At 45.4% G+C, this 18677-nt stretch overlaps 1 protein-coding gene across 1 annotated transcript in view; it reads right to left on the bottom strand.

The window, feature by feature from the left end:
- Nucleotides 1–18677, bottom strand: part of GRIK3 (glutamate ionotropic receptor kainate type subunit 3) — a 243622-nt gene that overhangs the window by 36555 nt on the left and 188390 nt on the right. The window contains exons 9-10 of the mRNA XM_066639080.1: nucleotides 16262–16375; nucleotides 6341–6544 (exon numbers count right to left, since the gene is read on the bottom strand). Coding sequence (XP_066495177.1) covers nucleotides 6341–6544; nucleotides 16262–16375 — 318 coding nt within the window. The remainder of the gene's footprint in view (nucleotides 1–6340; nucleotides 6545–16261; nucleotides 16376–18677) is intronic.

Here is an 18677-nt window from a genome sequence, read left to right as displayed (position 1 = left end):
AGGCTGAAGAGGCCCAAACGCCATAGCCTTTCCTCATAAGGAAGGTGCCCCAGCCCCATAATCATCTTAGTTGCTCTCTTTTGCACCTTTTCCCTTTCCACTATGTCTTTTTTGAGATGCGGCAACCAGAACTGGACACAATACTCCAGGGGTGGCCTTACCATAGATTTGTACAATGGCATTATAATATTAGCTATACCATATAATATTGGTATAATTATATACCAATTATAATATAATTATAATATTATAATGTTCTCAATACCTTTCCTAATGATCCCAAGCATAGAATTGGCCTTCTTCACTGCCGCCGCACATTGGGTCGACACTTTCATCGACCTGTCCACCACCACCCCAAGATATCTCTCTCCTGATCTGTCACAGACAGCTAAGAACCCATCAGCCTATATCTAAAGTTTTGATTTTTTGCCCCAATGTGCATGACTTTACACTTACTGACACTGAAGCGCATCTTCCATTTTGTTGCCCATTCTGCCAGTCTGGAGAGATCCTTCTGGAGCTCCTCACAATCACTTCTGGTCTTTACCACCTGGAAAAGTTTGGTGTCATCCGCAAACTTTGCCACCTCACTGCTCAACCCTGTCTCCAGGTCATTTATGAAGAGGTTGAAAAGCACCGGTCCCAGGACAGATCCTTGGGGCACACCGCTTTTCACTTCTCTCCATTGTGAAAATTGCCCATTGACACCCACTCTCTGTTTCCTGGTTTCTTATGCTTGTTTCTTATGCTCTTATGCTCTTAAACTACATGGTGTCTCCAAAAAAAATGTACACACATTAATTCATGCAAACTTCAGTATGGAAGCCTGCAATACTCAGAGATTTCAGGGAGATGTGTGGAACCAACCCAGAACACATATTGGTGGATATCTGCAGATCCCTCACAGTCAATAATGTCAGAGATGCATATACACCAAAGGGGAACATTTTGAGCACTTGGTCTAACTAATTAGGTCAAGCAAACAGTTTCTGTGTACATCAGTGGTTCCCAAACTATGTGTCACAATGACCTGAGGTATCATTTGCCGGGATATTGCAGAATGCCTGCCACTTTGCAGGAAGATCACACTGTGATGCACCAAACAGTGATTGCAGGCTTGGTGCAGTGGGAAGAGCTCCAGCAAGTGGTTTTTGCGCACTGGGAAAAGCCCTCCTGCCCACCCTGGCCCTGTTAATTCTGTTTGTAGTGGTGCTTTGGGCTTCTGAACCCATAAGTAACTGGAGATGATGTGATCGCTGATCACTTCTGGGACCTGGCATTCACATGCTGCATTCACAGCATGGAGGTCATTGTGGGCCTGACTGTTTGGGTACTGCTGGTGTATACCATATGCAATATGTGTGTGAATTATATGATTGTAGTATATGTGTGAAATTAAAGCATAATACAGTGGCTCTCAAACTTTTTAGCATTGGGACCCACTTTTTAGAGTGACAATCTGCCACGACCCGCTGAAAGAGATGTTATTAACCTGGAAGTGATGTCATGGCTGGAAGCAACATCATCAAGCAGCATCGTAACACCTCATATGACAAAATCAAATCAATCATTTAAATAAAATAAAAGTTTACTGTAAAAGAAAATTTAAAATAAAGAAGAATCTTCCTAACCCTCCCAAGCAGTTGCTGATCTGAAAAAATTTCCCAAACATCCCAAAGGCTGCAGTCCTATCCATATTTATCCAGGAGTAAGCCCCATTGACTATCATTGTTCAAAGTATTGTTCATAGTAGCCTTTTCAAAGTACAGATCTGTAACATTTCCCCAAATGTAGTCATATACCATGGTAGCATCAAGTCTAATATATTAAAAATACATTGAAATGAATGGAGTCCTACCTGAAATTGGCTCGTGATCCATCTAGTGCGTGGCTTGTGACCCACCTAGTGACCCACAGTTTGGGAAAAGCTGGCATAATAAATTTGACACTATGATGTGTGTTCACATTTTCTTGTGACACCCTGTATTTCCTGACCAGGGGAGGCAATAGCTTGGCTTATTCCATTCCAGAGAGAACCTGGTGATTGGGGGTTGTCAATTTCTACATCCCGCCATACCCAGTTCTGCATGTATCTTTATTGAGAAATACAATTTAATTTTCTAAAGTAGTCTGACCTGCAGCCGAGCAGATGAAAAAGTTTTCTTTGTTTTTCCTGAGAAAGAAAGCCCAGCTCATCACTTGTTCAAGGAGAGGATGGACTCATCTCTGTGCAGTCCTCCCCTGCCCGCCACACGTACTCTCCCACATCCATGGCCCTCTCCAAACAGCATTCAGAACGTAATTATGCCATTAATTATTTTGAGCTGTTCTACAGGTTCAGTTGGAGGAGGCCCCTGAAGTTATATTTGCATGGAAAGGCACTTCAGTGGGCAAGGAAATTAGCATTCTCTTAGATTGCATTTCTTCACAGTGTTATCAGAGCCACAAAATGAGGTTGTGTCAGAGCCTCACATAACTTCCTAGAAAGTGCAGGCCAGATTAATTATCAAATGGCTGGAATCGCCAGCATGCTGTGGAGATCCTATTAATAAAGGGTCCAGTGCGCAGATTATTAAAGGACACAGAACCCACAGCTAATCAAGGTTAACAAGGTCTTTCAAGGCTCTTGTGCTCCAAGGTTGGTGTATTTGTCAATGGGTTATTATTTTAAAATGTCACAGCTACTGCCTCAGTGGTTCCCATGAACAGACATGCAGCAAGTCTCAGCAAACACAAATCCTGGGTTACTTAGGATTCTGGCTCACGTCTATGTTGTGCCAGGGATGCGCTGTGCAACTTGGAGCAAAACCATTTACAATTTCAATTAAAATGGAACCCACTCAGCATTGCAGGGGGGTAATTAATGTTTGTAGAGTGCTCTGAGAAAAAAAAACTTAAGATAAAAAGTTGCTCTCCATAGGCAAGCGGTGATTACTGTTTGAAAGTAGCCGTAAAAGTGCAGTTGAATTTTAATTGCCCTTTAAAAACTTTTCCCTTTGGAAACTGACTGTTCAGCTTCTGGCTTAGACAAAAGATTGGTGCACATTCTATAAAGGCATAAGCCACAGCATCATGGGGGACACTGAGAAACAGAAGGTTGATTTTATCATTTTGCACTCCAACTCCATGGAGACTTCCACATAAGGACCACAATACTTGCAGTCAGCATTCCATGTGGAGAATCTCCACCATGCCAACACACGTTTCTAACAGCCTATCTGACTTTGGAAATATATATTTCAAAAGGAATTATTTCTTTACCCAGCATGTAATTAATCTGTGGAACTCTTTGCCACAGCAATGGGGTGATGGCATCTGTCCTAGATGCCTTTCAAAGGGGATTGGACAGATTTGTGAACTTTTCCTCCAAAAAGCTGTCCAATTTCCTTTTAAAGGTGGCTAGGCCAGATGCCATCACCACATCCCGTGGAAAGGAGTTCCACAGGGTCAAAAAATGCATGCTGGGTCAAGAAATATTTCCTTTGGTCTATTCCAGCCATTTTCAACCAATGTGCTGTGGCACACTGGTGTGCTGCGAATGGTCCCCAGGTTTGTCGCAGGAGTTTGGTGGAGGGTCATTTATTAATAGGACCATTGGGGATATGAGCCCCCCACCAACAGAAAGATGTGCCTTGACAATTGTCCAAAAACTGATGGTGTGCCTTGACAATTTTAGTATCTTGTCGGTGTGCCATGAGATGAAAAAGGTTGAAAATCACTGGTCTATTCTAATTCACTTGCCCCTCAATTATAAGAAGAAAACCTCAATTGGAAGAAGCCTCTCATGTCCCCATGTCACTTATCAGACAACAATGGGACAGGCCACACAAATGGATTGGATTTACTCAGATATAATCAGATATAATTTGGGAAGCAGTTCAGTTTACTTCTGAATCAATCTAGTAGAAGCAGCAGCCTGAAGTATGTGTCACCCATCATTGCTATATATGAAGGGGACAACACAGTGTCCCAGCTTAGCAGCTTTGCATTCTGGGAAGGTTTGCTGCTGTCAGTTTAGGTAATATTTGTATACATGGCGTGAGAAAGCAGCTCCTGCTCAGCTGGGAGGTGGAACCCGTTTCCATTTGGTCCTGATAAGATCACTTTTGAAAATAAAAGTGCATTTCTAAAATAAATGAAATTGTCCCTCACACACCTGGTTCTCCTTTTCATCACTTGTCCTCCGTTTCTCATCAGGGTAAGGTTATAAGAGCACAAGCACAGATCATCATACCTGGATATTTCCTCTGGGATTCAGGCCTGCAGGCAAGAACTTAACTCTTTGAGAGATGGGTTCATCCTGATCAGAGGGGAAATCAACATGAATCTTTCCAACAGCGATTGGTGTCAAACCTCATCCACAAGCAGTGGAATAGTGGAAATGGAAAAGGTGCAAAAGAGAGCGACTAAGATGATTACTGGACTGGGGCACCTTCCTTATGAGGAAAGTCTACGGCGTTTGGGCCTCTTCAGCCTAGAAAAGAGACGCCTGAGGGGGGACATGATTGAGACATACAAAATTATGCAGGGGATGGACAAAGTGAATAGGGAGATGCTCTTTACACTCTCACATAATACCAGAACCAGGGAACATCCACTAAAATTGAGTGTTGGGAGAGTTAGAACAGACAAAAGAAAATATTTCTTTACTCAGCGTGTGGTTGGTCTGTGGAACTCCTTGCCACAGGATGTGGTGATGGCGACTGGCCTGGACGCCTTTAAAAGGGGATTGGACAAGTTTCTGGAGGAAAAATCCATTATGGGGTACAAGCCATGATGTGTATGCGCAACCTCCTGATTTTAGAAATGGGTTATGTCAGAATGCCAGATGCAAGGGAGGGCACCAGGATGAGGTCTCTTGTTATCTAGTGTGCTCCCTGGGGCATTTGGTGGGCCGCTGTGAGATACAGGAAGCTGGACTAGATTGGCCTATGGCCTGATCCAGTGGGGCTGTTCTTATGTTCTTATGTTCTTAATGAAGGCTCCATATCTCTCCTGAAATGTCCTTCGCAGTAATTGCTAATTAAACTCTGTGTTTCATCAGAGACACTTGCCAAGAAAGTAATGCTACTGCATTTAACACATATGGCTACCTATATATAGAAGCCTCATCTTGGATCCTGTTTCCTGGTCAAGCTCAAATGTAACTGAATATTGTGTGTGTGTGTTTTGTTAGAATACGGGTCTCCAAACTTTTTGGCCAGAGGGCCACATGAAATATCTGGCCGGGGTTTGGAGACCTCTGTGTTAGAACAAGTTGTTAGAACAAGTTGAACTGATATCTGAGAGTATAAAACACACACACACACACACACACACTCTCTCCATTTTTAAAGAAGTCTTACTCCCAGGAAAGTATACATAGGATTGCAGCCTTAAGGCCCAATCCTTTCCAAATTTTCAGCACCAATGCAGCTGCAATGCTGCCCACAAGGCATGAAGGCCTCTGTGCCTGCCCCCCCCCCGGATTGCAGTGCACGCCCTGCTGGCATGGCTGTATCAGTGCTAGAAAGTTGAATAGGATTTGGTACTTAGTCTGTAGTGTGGGACTGCAGCTCCACCTCCCCCCATTGGCCTGGAAGTAGAGGAGACAGAGTTGGTGTGGTGTAGCTACAGAGTTTTGCCTGTTACAATTATTTTAAAACACTACTTCAAAAAGTAATTCTGAAAACAAAACATTGCAATTTTTTCCCACAGTGTAAATATTGAGAAAATTCCTCCCAAACAGTTAGAATTTTTCTCCATGCCCCTTCCCCCATTTTCTTGTAGGGTTTGTGACATCAGGCTTATCTAGTCATTCAATAGTATGCAAATACAATGGGACCTCAGTGTCTGTGGGGGATCCATTCCAGGACACCCCCCCCCCCATGGACACCAAATTCCATGGATAATTAAATCTGCAGTTGGGTTACACAGGACCTCGCAGACATGATTGAAAGTGCCTTCTGGTCACTTCCAGGAAGTGCTCTGAGGTGCAGGGAGGCAGCACAAGGCCTCTGTGTGCCTCAGAAGACCTCCAGGTGTGTCTGGTAGTGTCTGGAACAAACCAGAAGTGCCTTCTGTGTGCATCTGGGAGGTCTTTTGAGGACCCTCAACCATGGGCTCAGCATCCACAGATACTAAAATTGGTGGATGCTGAGCTCACAGATAAGGAGGGCCCACTGTAGGACCCACCTCCTGAATCTATGGGTTGAGGGTGACTCCAGCCTGGCACACCTAAGCATCAATCATCTACTCCTTTGTGGAAACTCTCAGAAATCAGTTCAACTTAGTTCTAACAAAATTAAGGCCAGAGCTGGAATGATCTTGAACATGAATAGGAACAAAATGCCGGCCTTACGTGATCAATTAGCTCCCGTATCATGCCATTCCACTGTCCTTTCTCATCCTGGGCACCATACTTCCCATCTTCCACCAACCGGATGTCATAATCAAAGCCGAGAATATGGGAGAGTTCCTTCAGAAGGTCTATGCAGTAGCCTTCAAAGCGGTCATTCCCTGAAAGGACTGTGTCTGACTTCCGGAACATGATGAAAGGTTCCTCCTTAACAGAGAGAGAGAGAGAGAGAGAGAGAGAGGTGAGAAAAAAGAACCAAACCAACCAATCCCAGTCCATCAGCCTTAGAAGGGAGCTACCATCCATTTCCAGCAGCCAAGAGACTGGTTTGGGTGGCTGCTTCTCCCCATTCTGGCATAAATGGGCTGCATCCAATATGTTAATTAGCACCAATGCACTTTGCCACTTAGAGATCACATTTAATTTGCAAAGTGCTTTGCAACCTCCACTACCTCCACTAGAGCAATTCAACACAGAGCAAAGCAAATGGAGATCAATTACTTAATAGTAATTAAAAGAACCCTTCACCCTGTATTTAGATTATTATGGCCCTTGTATTCAGCTGTGTGGGGGGGTCTCCCAATTTACAGATCATGAACTGTTAAGAGGGCAAGCCTTGCCTAAATGAGAGCAGATGTCCTGAGTGTGTTTGAAGTTACCTGTTTTGCCACTGGATCCCACAGATTCTCTTTGATACCCAGTTTGTGACAGAATCACATAGCCTTTGAAGCACTTTCTCCCTTTCACAGCCTTTCTCCCTTTCACTTCACAGCCCAGAAAATCCAGGTATATTATTTTATTTATTTTTCACATTTTTATACTGCCCTTCCTTCATGGAATTCAGGGTGGTATACATGGTTCCTTCCCTCCTTTTGTCCTCACAACAACCCTGTGAGGTAGGCTGAGAGATAGTGACTAGCCCAGAGTCACCAAGGAAGCCTTGTGGATGAGAAGGGATTTGAACCCAGATCTTCCAAGTATATGTCCAACACAACAACCACTACACACCATCCTGGCTGGGTTTACACTCAGGTCATAAACCAGCACACATTTAGCGTCACAAATTATGCCCAGATTTTTAGAATCCCACCGTTCCGAATAGCAAGAATGAGAGATCCAAATCTGTTTGCAAAAGGCAGACGTAGAATCTGGTGGTACCCCAAAGTGGGCACAACTGATATAGATAGTCTGAAGCACACATCAAAATACTTGAGAAAGCTGGATACATGGGAAGGTAAAAGGTTATCTAAGGCACGCCTGCAACACTTACCGCTGGCTCAGCATGTGCGTTGGCTCAGCATGAGCCACTCTGAGCGAGTGCCAGATAGAGGCCTATCACATGCAGCCCGGCACTATGGGTGAACGCTGGGCTTTGGAGCGGTGAGTGGGGGTGGGGGGAGGCATTCAGGGGTGGGGGGAGGGGAGGGGTAGAGGTAGCCTCCCCCTGCTCACCCACAGCTCACCCATAGCTCTGGGCTGCATGTGACAGGCCTCCATCTGGCACTGGCTCAGCATGGCTCGCGCTGAGTCAGCGCCCATGCTGAGCCAGCGGTAAGCGTTGCAGGGTAGGGGGAAGGTGGGGTAGGGGGAGGGAGTGGGTCGGGATGGGACCAACATGAGGCTGCTTTACTCCTGGGCCAACATGGAACTGCTTTGCTCTGTGCCAGCTAAATAGCGGGTGCAGAGTCTAGTAGCCCCATGGTGGGGCCTCCTCCCTTACTTGGGAGAAGGGTGCGAATGCCCAATTCCTCCGAGGAGCCACTGGTGGTTGCCCAGCAGCCACTGGATGTAGTGGCAGCCATTTTGGTGCCGCTGCTCCTCTGGGCACCAGGCAGCTCAGGATTGGGTTGTAAATGGGGTACAACTGTAGGGCACTCAAATCCTAATGTTGTGTACTAGCACCCCCGTCTACAGGCCTACCAGAGCAGCCTTAAAGCCCCATTAATTCCAGGAGGCACTGAAGGGAGGGCATTCATATTTAACAGCTGAAGAAGCAGTGTCACCCCAGAGCTCTGCTCGCCTCAGCGCCACTCCTGGAGATCTAAAACATTTCCTCAGGGTAATTCTTGAACTCTGCAAGACACTTAATTCACGGGCTGCTTCACAATGTATTACTGGAAATGGTCAGACATTCAATTCGCAGGCTTTCAGGGCTCGCTAATCGATTTCTCAGCAAAGGTGCCCTCAATTTCAGGTTCTTCACAGCTCCCCTGCGGCTCGAGGAGAGCGGAATGGTCTGTTGGGGCAACATCGCCCTGCTGTCGACAAGTCCTGGCTGCAATGTGAGCAGAAGGGTGTGAAAGGAGGAGGGAGGGAGGGAGGGATTCCGGGCAACCCGTTTCTCTGCTTTCCCCTTTTTCTGGCTTCCAGGGTTTTGGCTCTCAGTCAGCAGGCATCACAAGAAGCATGCATGAGAGCAGCTAAAGATGAGAGAACTGAAGGCTGCTTTTATTAGATATGCTCAGCTTGATAAAATGGAATGATTCCCAAACATGGGGAAAAAATCTGAAAGTGATGTTTGCTCCAACATGCAATGGAATTGTAAAATAAGCATGCTTTTTCTTCTGAAATATAGGAAGGGTTCTCCGGCAGACAGAACGTCTGTCAGTGGAGGTCTGGGGAGATGGCTCAGAACAGGCAAAAGAAAAAAGATCAGAGATCACAACAGCTTCCTTCTTCCTTTAACTCCATTTGTAACCAATGCTTTGCCATTTCTGCTCATAATTCTTATACAAGCCCCTTCCACAGCTGTGCTGACGTCCTTTTTTCCTGACCCCAAAGCCCAGGAATTTACTTCATAGAATCATAGAGTTGGAAGGGTCCTAATAGGTAATCTAGTCCAACCCCCTGCCTTAGGCAGGAAATCCTCTTACAGCATCTCCAACAGGTGCTTGTCGAGCCTCTGCCTGAATATCTCTAGTGAGGGAGAGTCTATCACCTCTCTCGGCAATCTGTCCCACTGTCGAACCGCCCTGACCATCAGGAATTTTTTCCTGATGTCTAATCGAAGTCTCCTCTCTTGCAGTTTGTAGCCATTTATTCTAGTTCTACTTTCAGAGGCAGTTGAGAATAAATTATTCCCTTCTTCCATATGACAGCCCTTTAGGTATTTGAAGAGAGCTATCATATCCATCTCATATATGATATCTATCATATCAGCCTTCTCTTCTCCAGGCTGAACATGCAAAGTTCCCTCAATCTTTCCTTGTGGGACTTGTCCTCCAGCCCCCTGATCTTCCTTGTTGCTCTCCTCTGAACCTGTTGTATTCACTGTGTATTCAGGACACAAAATCTATGGTTAAATGCAAAATCCAGGTAAAATCCTTTACAAAGATGAAGCATCAACTACATTTGTGACCTTTCAGAAGGAGAAGATTTCTAGTCCCAATTGTTTCTCAGAAGCACTGAAACCAGACATGGCTCCATTCAGGACTCACAGAGATAGAGGGATAGGAACTTCATCCATCCTTCCTAATCCTGTACCCCAGTTGTTCTCAAACTTTTTAGTACCAGGATCCACTTTTTAGAACGACAATCTGTTGGGACCCATTGGAAGTGATGTCATTAAGATAGTAGTGATGTCATGGTCAGAAGTGACATCATCAAGCAGGAACATTTTAAACACCCCCATACGCCAAAATAAAATCAAATTAAGAAAAATAAAAGTTTATAATAAGTATAAGTTTAAAAATTGTTTAAAATAAAGAACTCTCCTAACTCTCCCCAGCAGTTGACGATCTGTTTAAAAAAATTCCAAAACATCCCAAAGGCTGCAATCCTATCCGCACTTACCTGGGAGTAAGCCGCATTGACTAACATTGTTAAAAGTCTATACATAGTACCCTGTTAAAATTACAGATCTGTAACAGTTCCCCGAAAGCAGTACAGACTATAGTAGTATCAAGTGTAATATATTAAAGATAAAATACACATTGAAATGAATGGGGCTCGCGACCCACTAGTGGGTCCCAACCCACAGTTTGAGAAACACTGCTGTACCCCATTTCCCCTTCTCCCTCTAACAGTCATCTTCCTGATGGGTTACAGACCAAGCAAAACCCTTTCACCCATCCTTAGCAAGAAGAAACACAAGAAATTTTCAATAAATAATTTTTGGCAAATTTGAAACTCAAGGAAAAATCCAAAGAGACATCAGAAACAGAGCAGGAATGCAAATTATGTCTCCTTACATAGAACTGAAATATCTATAATATATATTTATTTCAAATAGATAATTTAACTTTGGCGGGTGCTGCAGAATGAGGAATTTCAACCAGCTCAAAGTCAATAATTCAGTCCTCACGCCTATCCCAAACTCAGCACCACCACTCTCAAGGCCCCACAATAATGGCAGCTTCCCCTTGTCTTAGCTCAGTACATCTTGCAAAATGGAAGGAAGAGGTAGGTTACGGGCTTAGTAGCAAGCACTAGAGAACTCGTTCATCAGATTGGGACCATTCTCATGGCACTGTGTTCCTCTCTGCTTGCCTTTCTAAGTTGACTGAGGCACAGTTGCCTACTCCCGAGTAAACATGAACATGTGGCTCAGTTTCACTAAGGTTCAATACAGTGGTGGACCTGCCATTTGTCTGATGGAACAAATGCCCCGGGCGTGGAGCCTCATGCACCTTTAGGACCCCAAAGAAGCCTCTCCGAGGATCCCAAGGGGGTTCAACACTGTGCTTCCGGTTTGCCAGAAGCACAGTTTAAAGCATCAGGAAACCTTCAAGAGGCTTCCCCGACACATCCTGGAGTTGTGCAAGGCACTGTGTGCTCCAGGTAAGTGGGGGGGGGTGGATTTATGCATGGGGGGAGGCGGCGTCATCCCACGGGGCGCCATTGCGGACCTTTGCCCCTGGGCACGGGGCTGGTGAGATCCACTACTGATCCAATACGTTTTCCTTCTCAACTATTAGCTTGTCAATTTCAGGACCTACCAACAATCAGGTTGGGACCCACTAGTGGGGTCATGACCAGCAGTATGGAAAAACATTGGTTTACAAGCATGTCTCTAATGGTAATATTATTATTAACATTATTATTAACAGTATTTATATACCGCTTTTCAACTAAAAGTTCACAAAGCAGTTTACAGAGAAAAATCAAATAACTAAATGGCTCCCTGTCCCAAAAGGGCTCACAATCTAAAAAGATGCAAATGAATACCAGCAGACAGCCACTAGAACAGACAGTGCTGGGGTGAGGTGGGCCAGTTACTCTCCCCCTGCTAAAAAAAGGAGCACCCACTTGAAAAAGTGCCTCTTACCCAATTAGCAGGGGTTACCCACACAGATCCTGTTGAATAATGGTGGGGGCCTTTTTTTTTTTTTGCCACACATGCATAACAACGATCCAATGAAAACTGAAAAATATAAACCGTTGTCATTGACAGAGTAATAATTTATAATTAGGCAGCTGTCAGATTGTTATAAATGAAAAAACTGGGCATGCTTAACTGTATGAACAATAAATGTATGTTATATTTTTGTTGGCATATGATGTCTTATGTAAGTTTCTTTTTTAAGTCTATAATTGAAACAAAAATGTGTGCATTTTTTTTAAAGAGGAAATCTGTTCACTCTTTCTGTGAGCAGCCCTGTATCTATCCTCATTCCTTCTGCACGACCAAGCAACATGTAACACACCCAAATGTCAAGACCAGCGGACCTCGTCATACTTCATTAGAAACTGGAGAAAAATTCATTTGGAGCTGATGCCTGCTATCAAATCCAATCGCAGTCCTGCGTGTTAAATATGCAGTGACAGCTGGTGCTCAAGGAGGCTGGCAGAGGACCTGGGTGTCACTGGCTAAGGCTGCAATCCTATGTACATTTAGCTGGAAGCAGGCCCCATAGAACTTAGTGGGACTTACTCCTGAGTAAACACTGTGAACGTTCAAAGAGGAGCATGGGGGGATAAGGTGTTCTGGCACACCTGAGCCAATAAGCTCTATACTGACATACAGCATCAGGAGGTCTGGGGGAGTGAGGGAATCCACGGTTTCACAAATAATTGAATCAATGAATACCAGATCCACAGATAAGGGGGGATTTTTTTTCCCTTGTTGCTTCCAAGAGCCCCACACCCCACACTCCTTTTCATTAGTATGAGTAAAGTCTGAATGAGAGCCAGTGTGCTAGTTTTCTTAAAACGAATGCAACTCCCAGACCACTCTCAGAGTGCCTAATCAACTTTAAAGATATGGAAAATAACTCTATGAGAGTAAGGTCATTCGGTGCTTTAACTGAACAATGGGCTCAAACCAACAAACTTCCTATCAAACCCTTTATTAAATTTGCCCTACAGTGCTCAAATTCTTTTATTAAATAAGGAAGCAACTAATAGCTATATGTTGGCAACCTTCAGTCTCGAAAGACTATGGTATCGTGCTCTGAATGGTGGTTCTGGAACAGCGTCTAGTGTGGCTGAAAAGGCCAATTCGGGAGTGACAATCCCTTCCACACTGGGAGCAAGTGCAGTCTGTCCCTGGTCTGTCTCCTTGGCTATGGGCCTTCCTTCTTTGCCTCTTTGCCTCAGTCTGTTGGCCAAGTGTCTCTTCAAACTGGGAAAGGCCATGCTGCACAGCCTGCCTCCAAGCGGGCCGCTCAGAGGCCAGGGTTTCCCACCTGTTGAGGTCCACTCCTAAGGCCTTCAGATCCCTCTTGCAGATGTCCTCGTAACACAGCTGTGGTCTACCTGTAGGGCGCTTTCCTTGCACGAGTTCTCCATAGAGGAGATCCTTTGGGATCCGGCCATCATCCATTCTCACGACATAACTGAGCCAACGCAGGCGTCTCTGTTTCAGTAGTGCATACATGTTAGGGATTCCAGCTCGTTCCAGGACTGTGTTGTTTGGAACTTTGTCCTGCCAGGTGATGCCGAGGATGTGTTGAAGGCAGCGTATGTGGAAAGTGTTCAGTTTTCTCTCCTGTTGTGAGCAAAGAGTCCATGACTCGCTGCAGTACAGAAGTGTACTCAGAACGCAAGCTCTGTAGACCTGGATCTTGGTATGTTCCGTCAGCTTCTTGTTGGACCAGACTCTCTTTGTGAGTTTGGAAAACGTGGTAGCTGCTTTACCGATGCGTCTTTTTAGCTGTAATAGCTATAGCCTTAACATTATCTACCAAAAGGCCAGAGCCCAACCATCATTAAATGGGAGTTAAATACTAACCTGAGAACTAAGTTTGAAAGATAAAAGACAAACAGAAGGTCAAAATGAGCCTCAAGAAAACAAAAGATCCCACATTGATCTACAGAAGAGGTTCCCTAAACTGGGGCATTGTGATGCCCCAGCCAGTGGGAGACAATCACTACCCCCTTAAGTGGTAGTGGTGGTGATGATGTTACAATGGCAATGACAGCATTTCCGGGATCTTGCTGCTGCCACAAAAAAAGGATTTTTCCACATAACTGGGGGGTCATGCTGGCCTTCCGGAGGTGTGGGGGGCCCATGGCCCTTCTGTTGAACAGCTCCCATGGCCCCTCAGAACAGCTCCCCAGCGTGATCATGACCCATTTCCAGTTTCGCAATGAAAACTGAAGTGGGTCACAAACATATCAGGGAGGCGTTCTGAGGTGTAGGGAAGCCTACAAGAAAGGCCTGCAGGCCCACACTCCAGAGGGCCAGCTCAACCCCAGTTATGTGAAAAGTTCCTTTTTGGCCACACTGGTGGATCCTGTCACTGCCGCCTCCCCCCCCCCCCGCCCAGCAGCTACTTATGGAGGTCCCAAATCTCTTGTAGAGTTTGGGAACTGTCGGTCTATAGCAGGGGTGCCCAAACCCTGGCCCTGGGCCCACTTGCGGCCCTAGAGGCCTCTCAATGCGGCCCTCAGGGAGCTCCCAATCTCCAATGAGCCTCTGGCCCTCCGGTGATTTGTTGGAGCCCACACTGGCCCAATGCAACTGCTCTCAGTGTGAGGGCAACTGTTTGACCTCTCAGCGAGCTGTGGGATGAGGTCTCCCTCCACTGCTTGCTGTTTCACATCTGTGATGCAGTAGCGGCAGAAAAGGAAAGGCCAGCCTCGCTTTGTGCAAGGCCTTTTATAGGCCTTGAGCTATTGCAAGACCTTCATTCATTCATATAAGTTCATCTTTAATATATTCATTTATGTAAACTTATGTAAATTTATTCAAATTTGAAATGCAAGTTAATTCTTTTCCTGACCCCCTCTGGCCCCTGACACAGTGTCAGAGAGACAATGTGGCCCTCCTGCCAAAAACTTTGGACACCCCTGCTCTATAGGAAGATGTTCTACAAAATATCTTACCATAGACTCACAGTTTAGAATTCCACTTCTGAGTCACCATTTGGTGTATCCTCAACCTCCTACATCATACAACCTCATGTCCCCTTAGCCAAAAGACATTGCTTCTAGCTAGCAAGGAAGGTAACACTGACTTTTCCCCATTTAGTGTCTTCCCTTCTCCTTCTTCCTCTCCATCAAAGTACAGTGGGCTCACCATACCTGCAGGCTCTTCACCCATGGATTTAATAAACCAGGAACTGAAAATGTATTTTAAATACCCAACTGTATTTTCATTTGCCTTGTGCCTGCGCATCTTCGCAAGTTTAGATACATTAATTTGCTTATGTTTTAAGCTAGTGGTTCTCAAACTTTGTGGTGAGAACTTTGTTTGAGAACCAGGACCCACTTTTTAGAATCTGCCAAGACCCACCCACCGGAAGTGAAGTCATGACCGGAAGTGACGTCATCAAGCAGGAAAATTTTTAGCATTCCTAGGCTGCAATCCTACCCACGCTTACCCAGGAGTAAGTCCCATTTACTATCATTATTAAAAGTATATACAGAGTAGCCTGTTAAAAGTACTAATCTGTAACATTTCCCCAAAGCAGTCACATGCTATGGTAGCATCAAGTCTAATATATTAAAAACAAAATATTGAAATGAATGGGGACCCATCCGAAATTGGCTCGTGACCCACCTAGTGGGTCCCACCCACAGTTTGAGAAACACTGTTTCAGGCAATGAACACAAGATGTGCAAATTTATGCAATTTGTGCAAAATTACATAGATTTCTGTAAATCTACACTGTTTACACAAATACAGTATATGCCATTTTGTCACTGTGTCTTCTGTGGACGAACATCCACGGATTTTGGTATCCACAGTTTCCAGAACCAAACCTATGCAGACACAGGGGGCCCATTGAACTAATCCCAGTTGCCCAGCCAACAGATCCCCCCACTGCCCACCTACTGCCCTCTACCCTCGCCCTCTTTCCACTCTTCTGGGACCAGGCCGATCTGCTTCCAAAGCACCACAATGCCCTTCCACAGCTGAGATAAACCTGATATAAGGCTGATAATGCCTCAAGATGGCTGGGGGGTGGATAGGGGAAGGGCGAGAGGCTCCTCTTATTCATTCGCCACCTCCTCCACTCCGCTGTGTGAAGCAGTTGCCTCACCTTGCCTGGTCTGCCTTCAGTCACTCTCCTGCCTTCAGTCACTCATACAGTTCTAAGGTCAAGTTACTATTTCCTGTGTCTTCCCATTAAAAGCATCCTGAGCTGCCTGGACTGAAACTTTTGACACCTTTGTAAAGGTCATTACACCTTTGTACCAGCCCTGCTGGTTCAGTTTCCTGCTGATTCAATCTCCTGGCTGCCCACAGCCTAAGTCCAAAATCTTCCAAGTAAGATTCTATTACTGACAACAACTATCATCCCGTGACATTTAGGGAAAACTTCCATATTTTTGCCAGAATGCACTGCCCAGATTTCATGCAATGGATGTAAACACAGCCAAAATTCCATCTCTACATCCCATTGGAAAATATGAGAAGTGTTGGCCTCAGAGGGCTGAACTGGTACATAGGAAGAAGTAGGAATATTAGCCCAAATTATGGTAGAGGTAAATTATGACAAATCTAAGAGGATTAAGGAGAGGCTTGCAACTACCTACCAGGACTGTGGTAACAATCAAAGATCTGTTGGTCAGGGAGTCGGTAACATTGGGCCCCTGTCTCCTGGAGATTTCAGTGATGTTTAGTCCATCAGATAAACTCCATACTCCAACCTGTGATGAGAAGCACAAATTAGCAAACGTTCAACCAGTGGGGCATGCTTTGACTGTTCTGCCTGTTGGTGTTGGTGCAACTCAGGCTGCTGTCCAGAGGGGGCAGGATACTGTCCAGAAGGGGTCACACTTCTGTTCCGTGACCCACACCTTTCTAACTGAGCACGTTCCCTTTTGTCCTCTGACCCACCGACCTGTTAAGTTGTGCACACCATGGGCTCTGATGTCCACACCATCTTAAGCATAAGGCCAGCAGGGTGAGGCAGCTCAAGGGCCTTACAATCTCTAAGGGCCTTACAATCTCTAAGTGTTAACCGAACCTCTGATCTTAATCCGATGCTGTAAATATGCATTCACTGGAACCGTGAGTAAACAACTTCTTTTTACAACTTTAACAAGCCTCTGCCTCTTTGTCTTTTTTTTGATAGCAGTCAGTCAGGTGATGGAGGTTCCCTGAAGCGATAACCAAAAGGGGGGTTCGCTGCTTACTCTACTCTGCTTCCCCCCATCACCAAATAGGGAAATATTTCCAATACTGCCACTAAGTCACATCGATTTCTGGTGGAACAGAGCAGTGGTCAGAGAGTTTGAAAGTCCTGGAAGGGAAGGCTGAAATCAGATTGCAGGATTTGAACTGAAAACTGGGAAGCTGGGCATGTACAGTCTCTGCAAAAAAAGGGACAGGTGTGTGTGCATGTAACCAGTGAAGTGGTATCTCCTGCATCCTAAAGAGGCAAATCTTAAGCTTCTGTAAAAATTAACATAGGTGGAGCCTGGCACATTTCCGAGTTCCAGCTGCGGTCTATCTGATCAAAACTCCAGCCTCCAATCACTCAGTTTGGAGGGCCACAAAATTCATCTATTTTTTTTTTCCCATTTCATTTTTTAATTCAGTGCAACCTGTGCAACTTATCTTCAAAGATGACTTGGCAAAAACAAAGGAAGCACCCCGTATGGAACCTAAGGCTGATTGTATCCATGGTTGTTTTTTTTTAAAACATCTCGCAATACAATCCCCCTTTTCAATGCCAAGGCTGCCATGCTTGTTGGATAACGCAGCATTTGTAATTACACATGGTTAATACGGCTGTAATCCTCAAACTTGCAGGAGGCAAAAGAGGATCACAAGCCCACCGCTAAACCTCAGCAAATGTAAGCTATTAAACATAATGCAAAAGTACATATTGGGATTTGGTCTTTCTTTGGGCACACCATTAATTCAGATTATCCACTGAGGGGAATTTAATGTCCCAGCTCCACAGAGATTTGATATGGATACTTTAAAGCCTCTTTGAATTGGCAAAAAAGCTTAAGCACACTCATGAGAAAGACAACCGAGCGCCTGTGCCTCAGATAAGAACTATCGGAAAATGATGCAAATTAGCCAGGGTCCCAGCATCCTTGCATGAAATATGCAAGAAGTATCTTAATACAAGAGACTTTTTATGTTGGTCTCAGAAAAACCATGGCCAGCAACTGCCTAGAGCAGCGGTTCTCAAATGTTTTAGCACCCGGACCCACTTTTTAGAATGATAATCTGTCGGGACCCACTGGAGGTGATGTCATTAACCTGAAAATGACGTCATGGTCAGAAGTGACATAGTGAAGCAGGAAAATTTTTAGCATCCCCCCATATGACAAAACCAAATAAATTAAGGGCGCAAACCTGACCGTGCCTTGGGCTGGCGCAAGTCCCTTGCACATTTGCGCCTCCTTGAGTGTTGACTGGGCCAGCACAGGGACATGCGCTGTCCCATGGAGGCTGAATCCAGACTCTGTGCTGACTCAGGCAGGGAAGGTTGCGTTGGTCGATGCAAGGGTCCAGGGAGGGCCGGAGGAAGGCGTTTTGCGGCGGGGGGAGGGTGGACCTGTGGGTAGGCAGGCAGGAAGAGGGGGGTGGGGCTGGTACCCAGATATTATGCCAGATCTCAATCCTGTTCCCTGAGCAGAACGGAGCTACAAGCCACAAGTGCATTGGTGCTAATTAACATAGTGGATGCAGCCCATTTATGCCAGAATGGGGAGAAGCAGCCACCCAAACCAGTCTCCTGGCTGCTGGAAATGGATGGTAGCTCCCTTCTAAGGCTGATGGACTGGGATTGGTTGGTTTGGCAATGCACCTCAGGAGATGGCGCAAGTCCAAGGAGACCCATTGGGGCTGTGGTGGCTTACCCAGGGGAAGAGTTTCCTTGCCCCTGGCTGAGGCACTTCGAGTCCCAATCTTGTGCTGGATACAGTGCAAGTTTCCCAGCCTGCCTTTCCAGTGCAAGATAGGATTACACTACACATAAATTAAAAGTTT

The sequence above is a fragment of the Tiliqua scincoides genome, chromosome 10, assembly GCF_035046505.1.
Source record: "Tiliqua scincoides isolate rTilSci1 chromosome 10, rTilSci1.hap2, whole genome shotgun sequence".
Classification (NCBI taxonomy): domain Eukaryota; kingdom Metazoa; phylum Chordata; class Lepidosauria; order Squamata; family Scincidae; genus Tiliqua; species Tiliqua scincoides.
The sequence above is the reverse complement of the archived record's forward strand: the minus strand, read 5'-3'. Positions and strand labels throughout refer to the sequence as shown.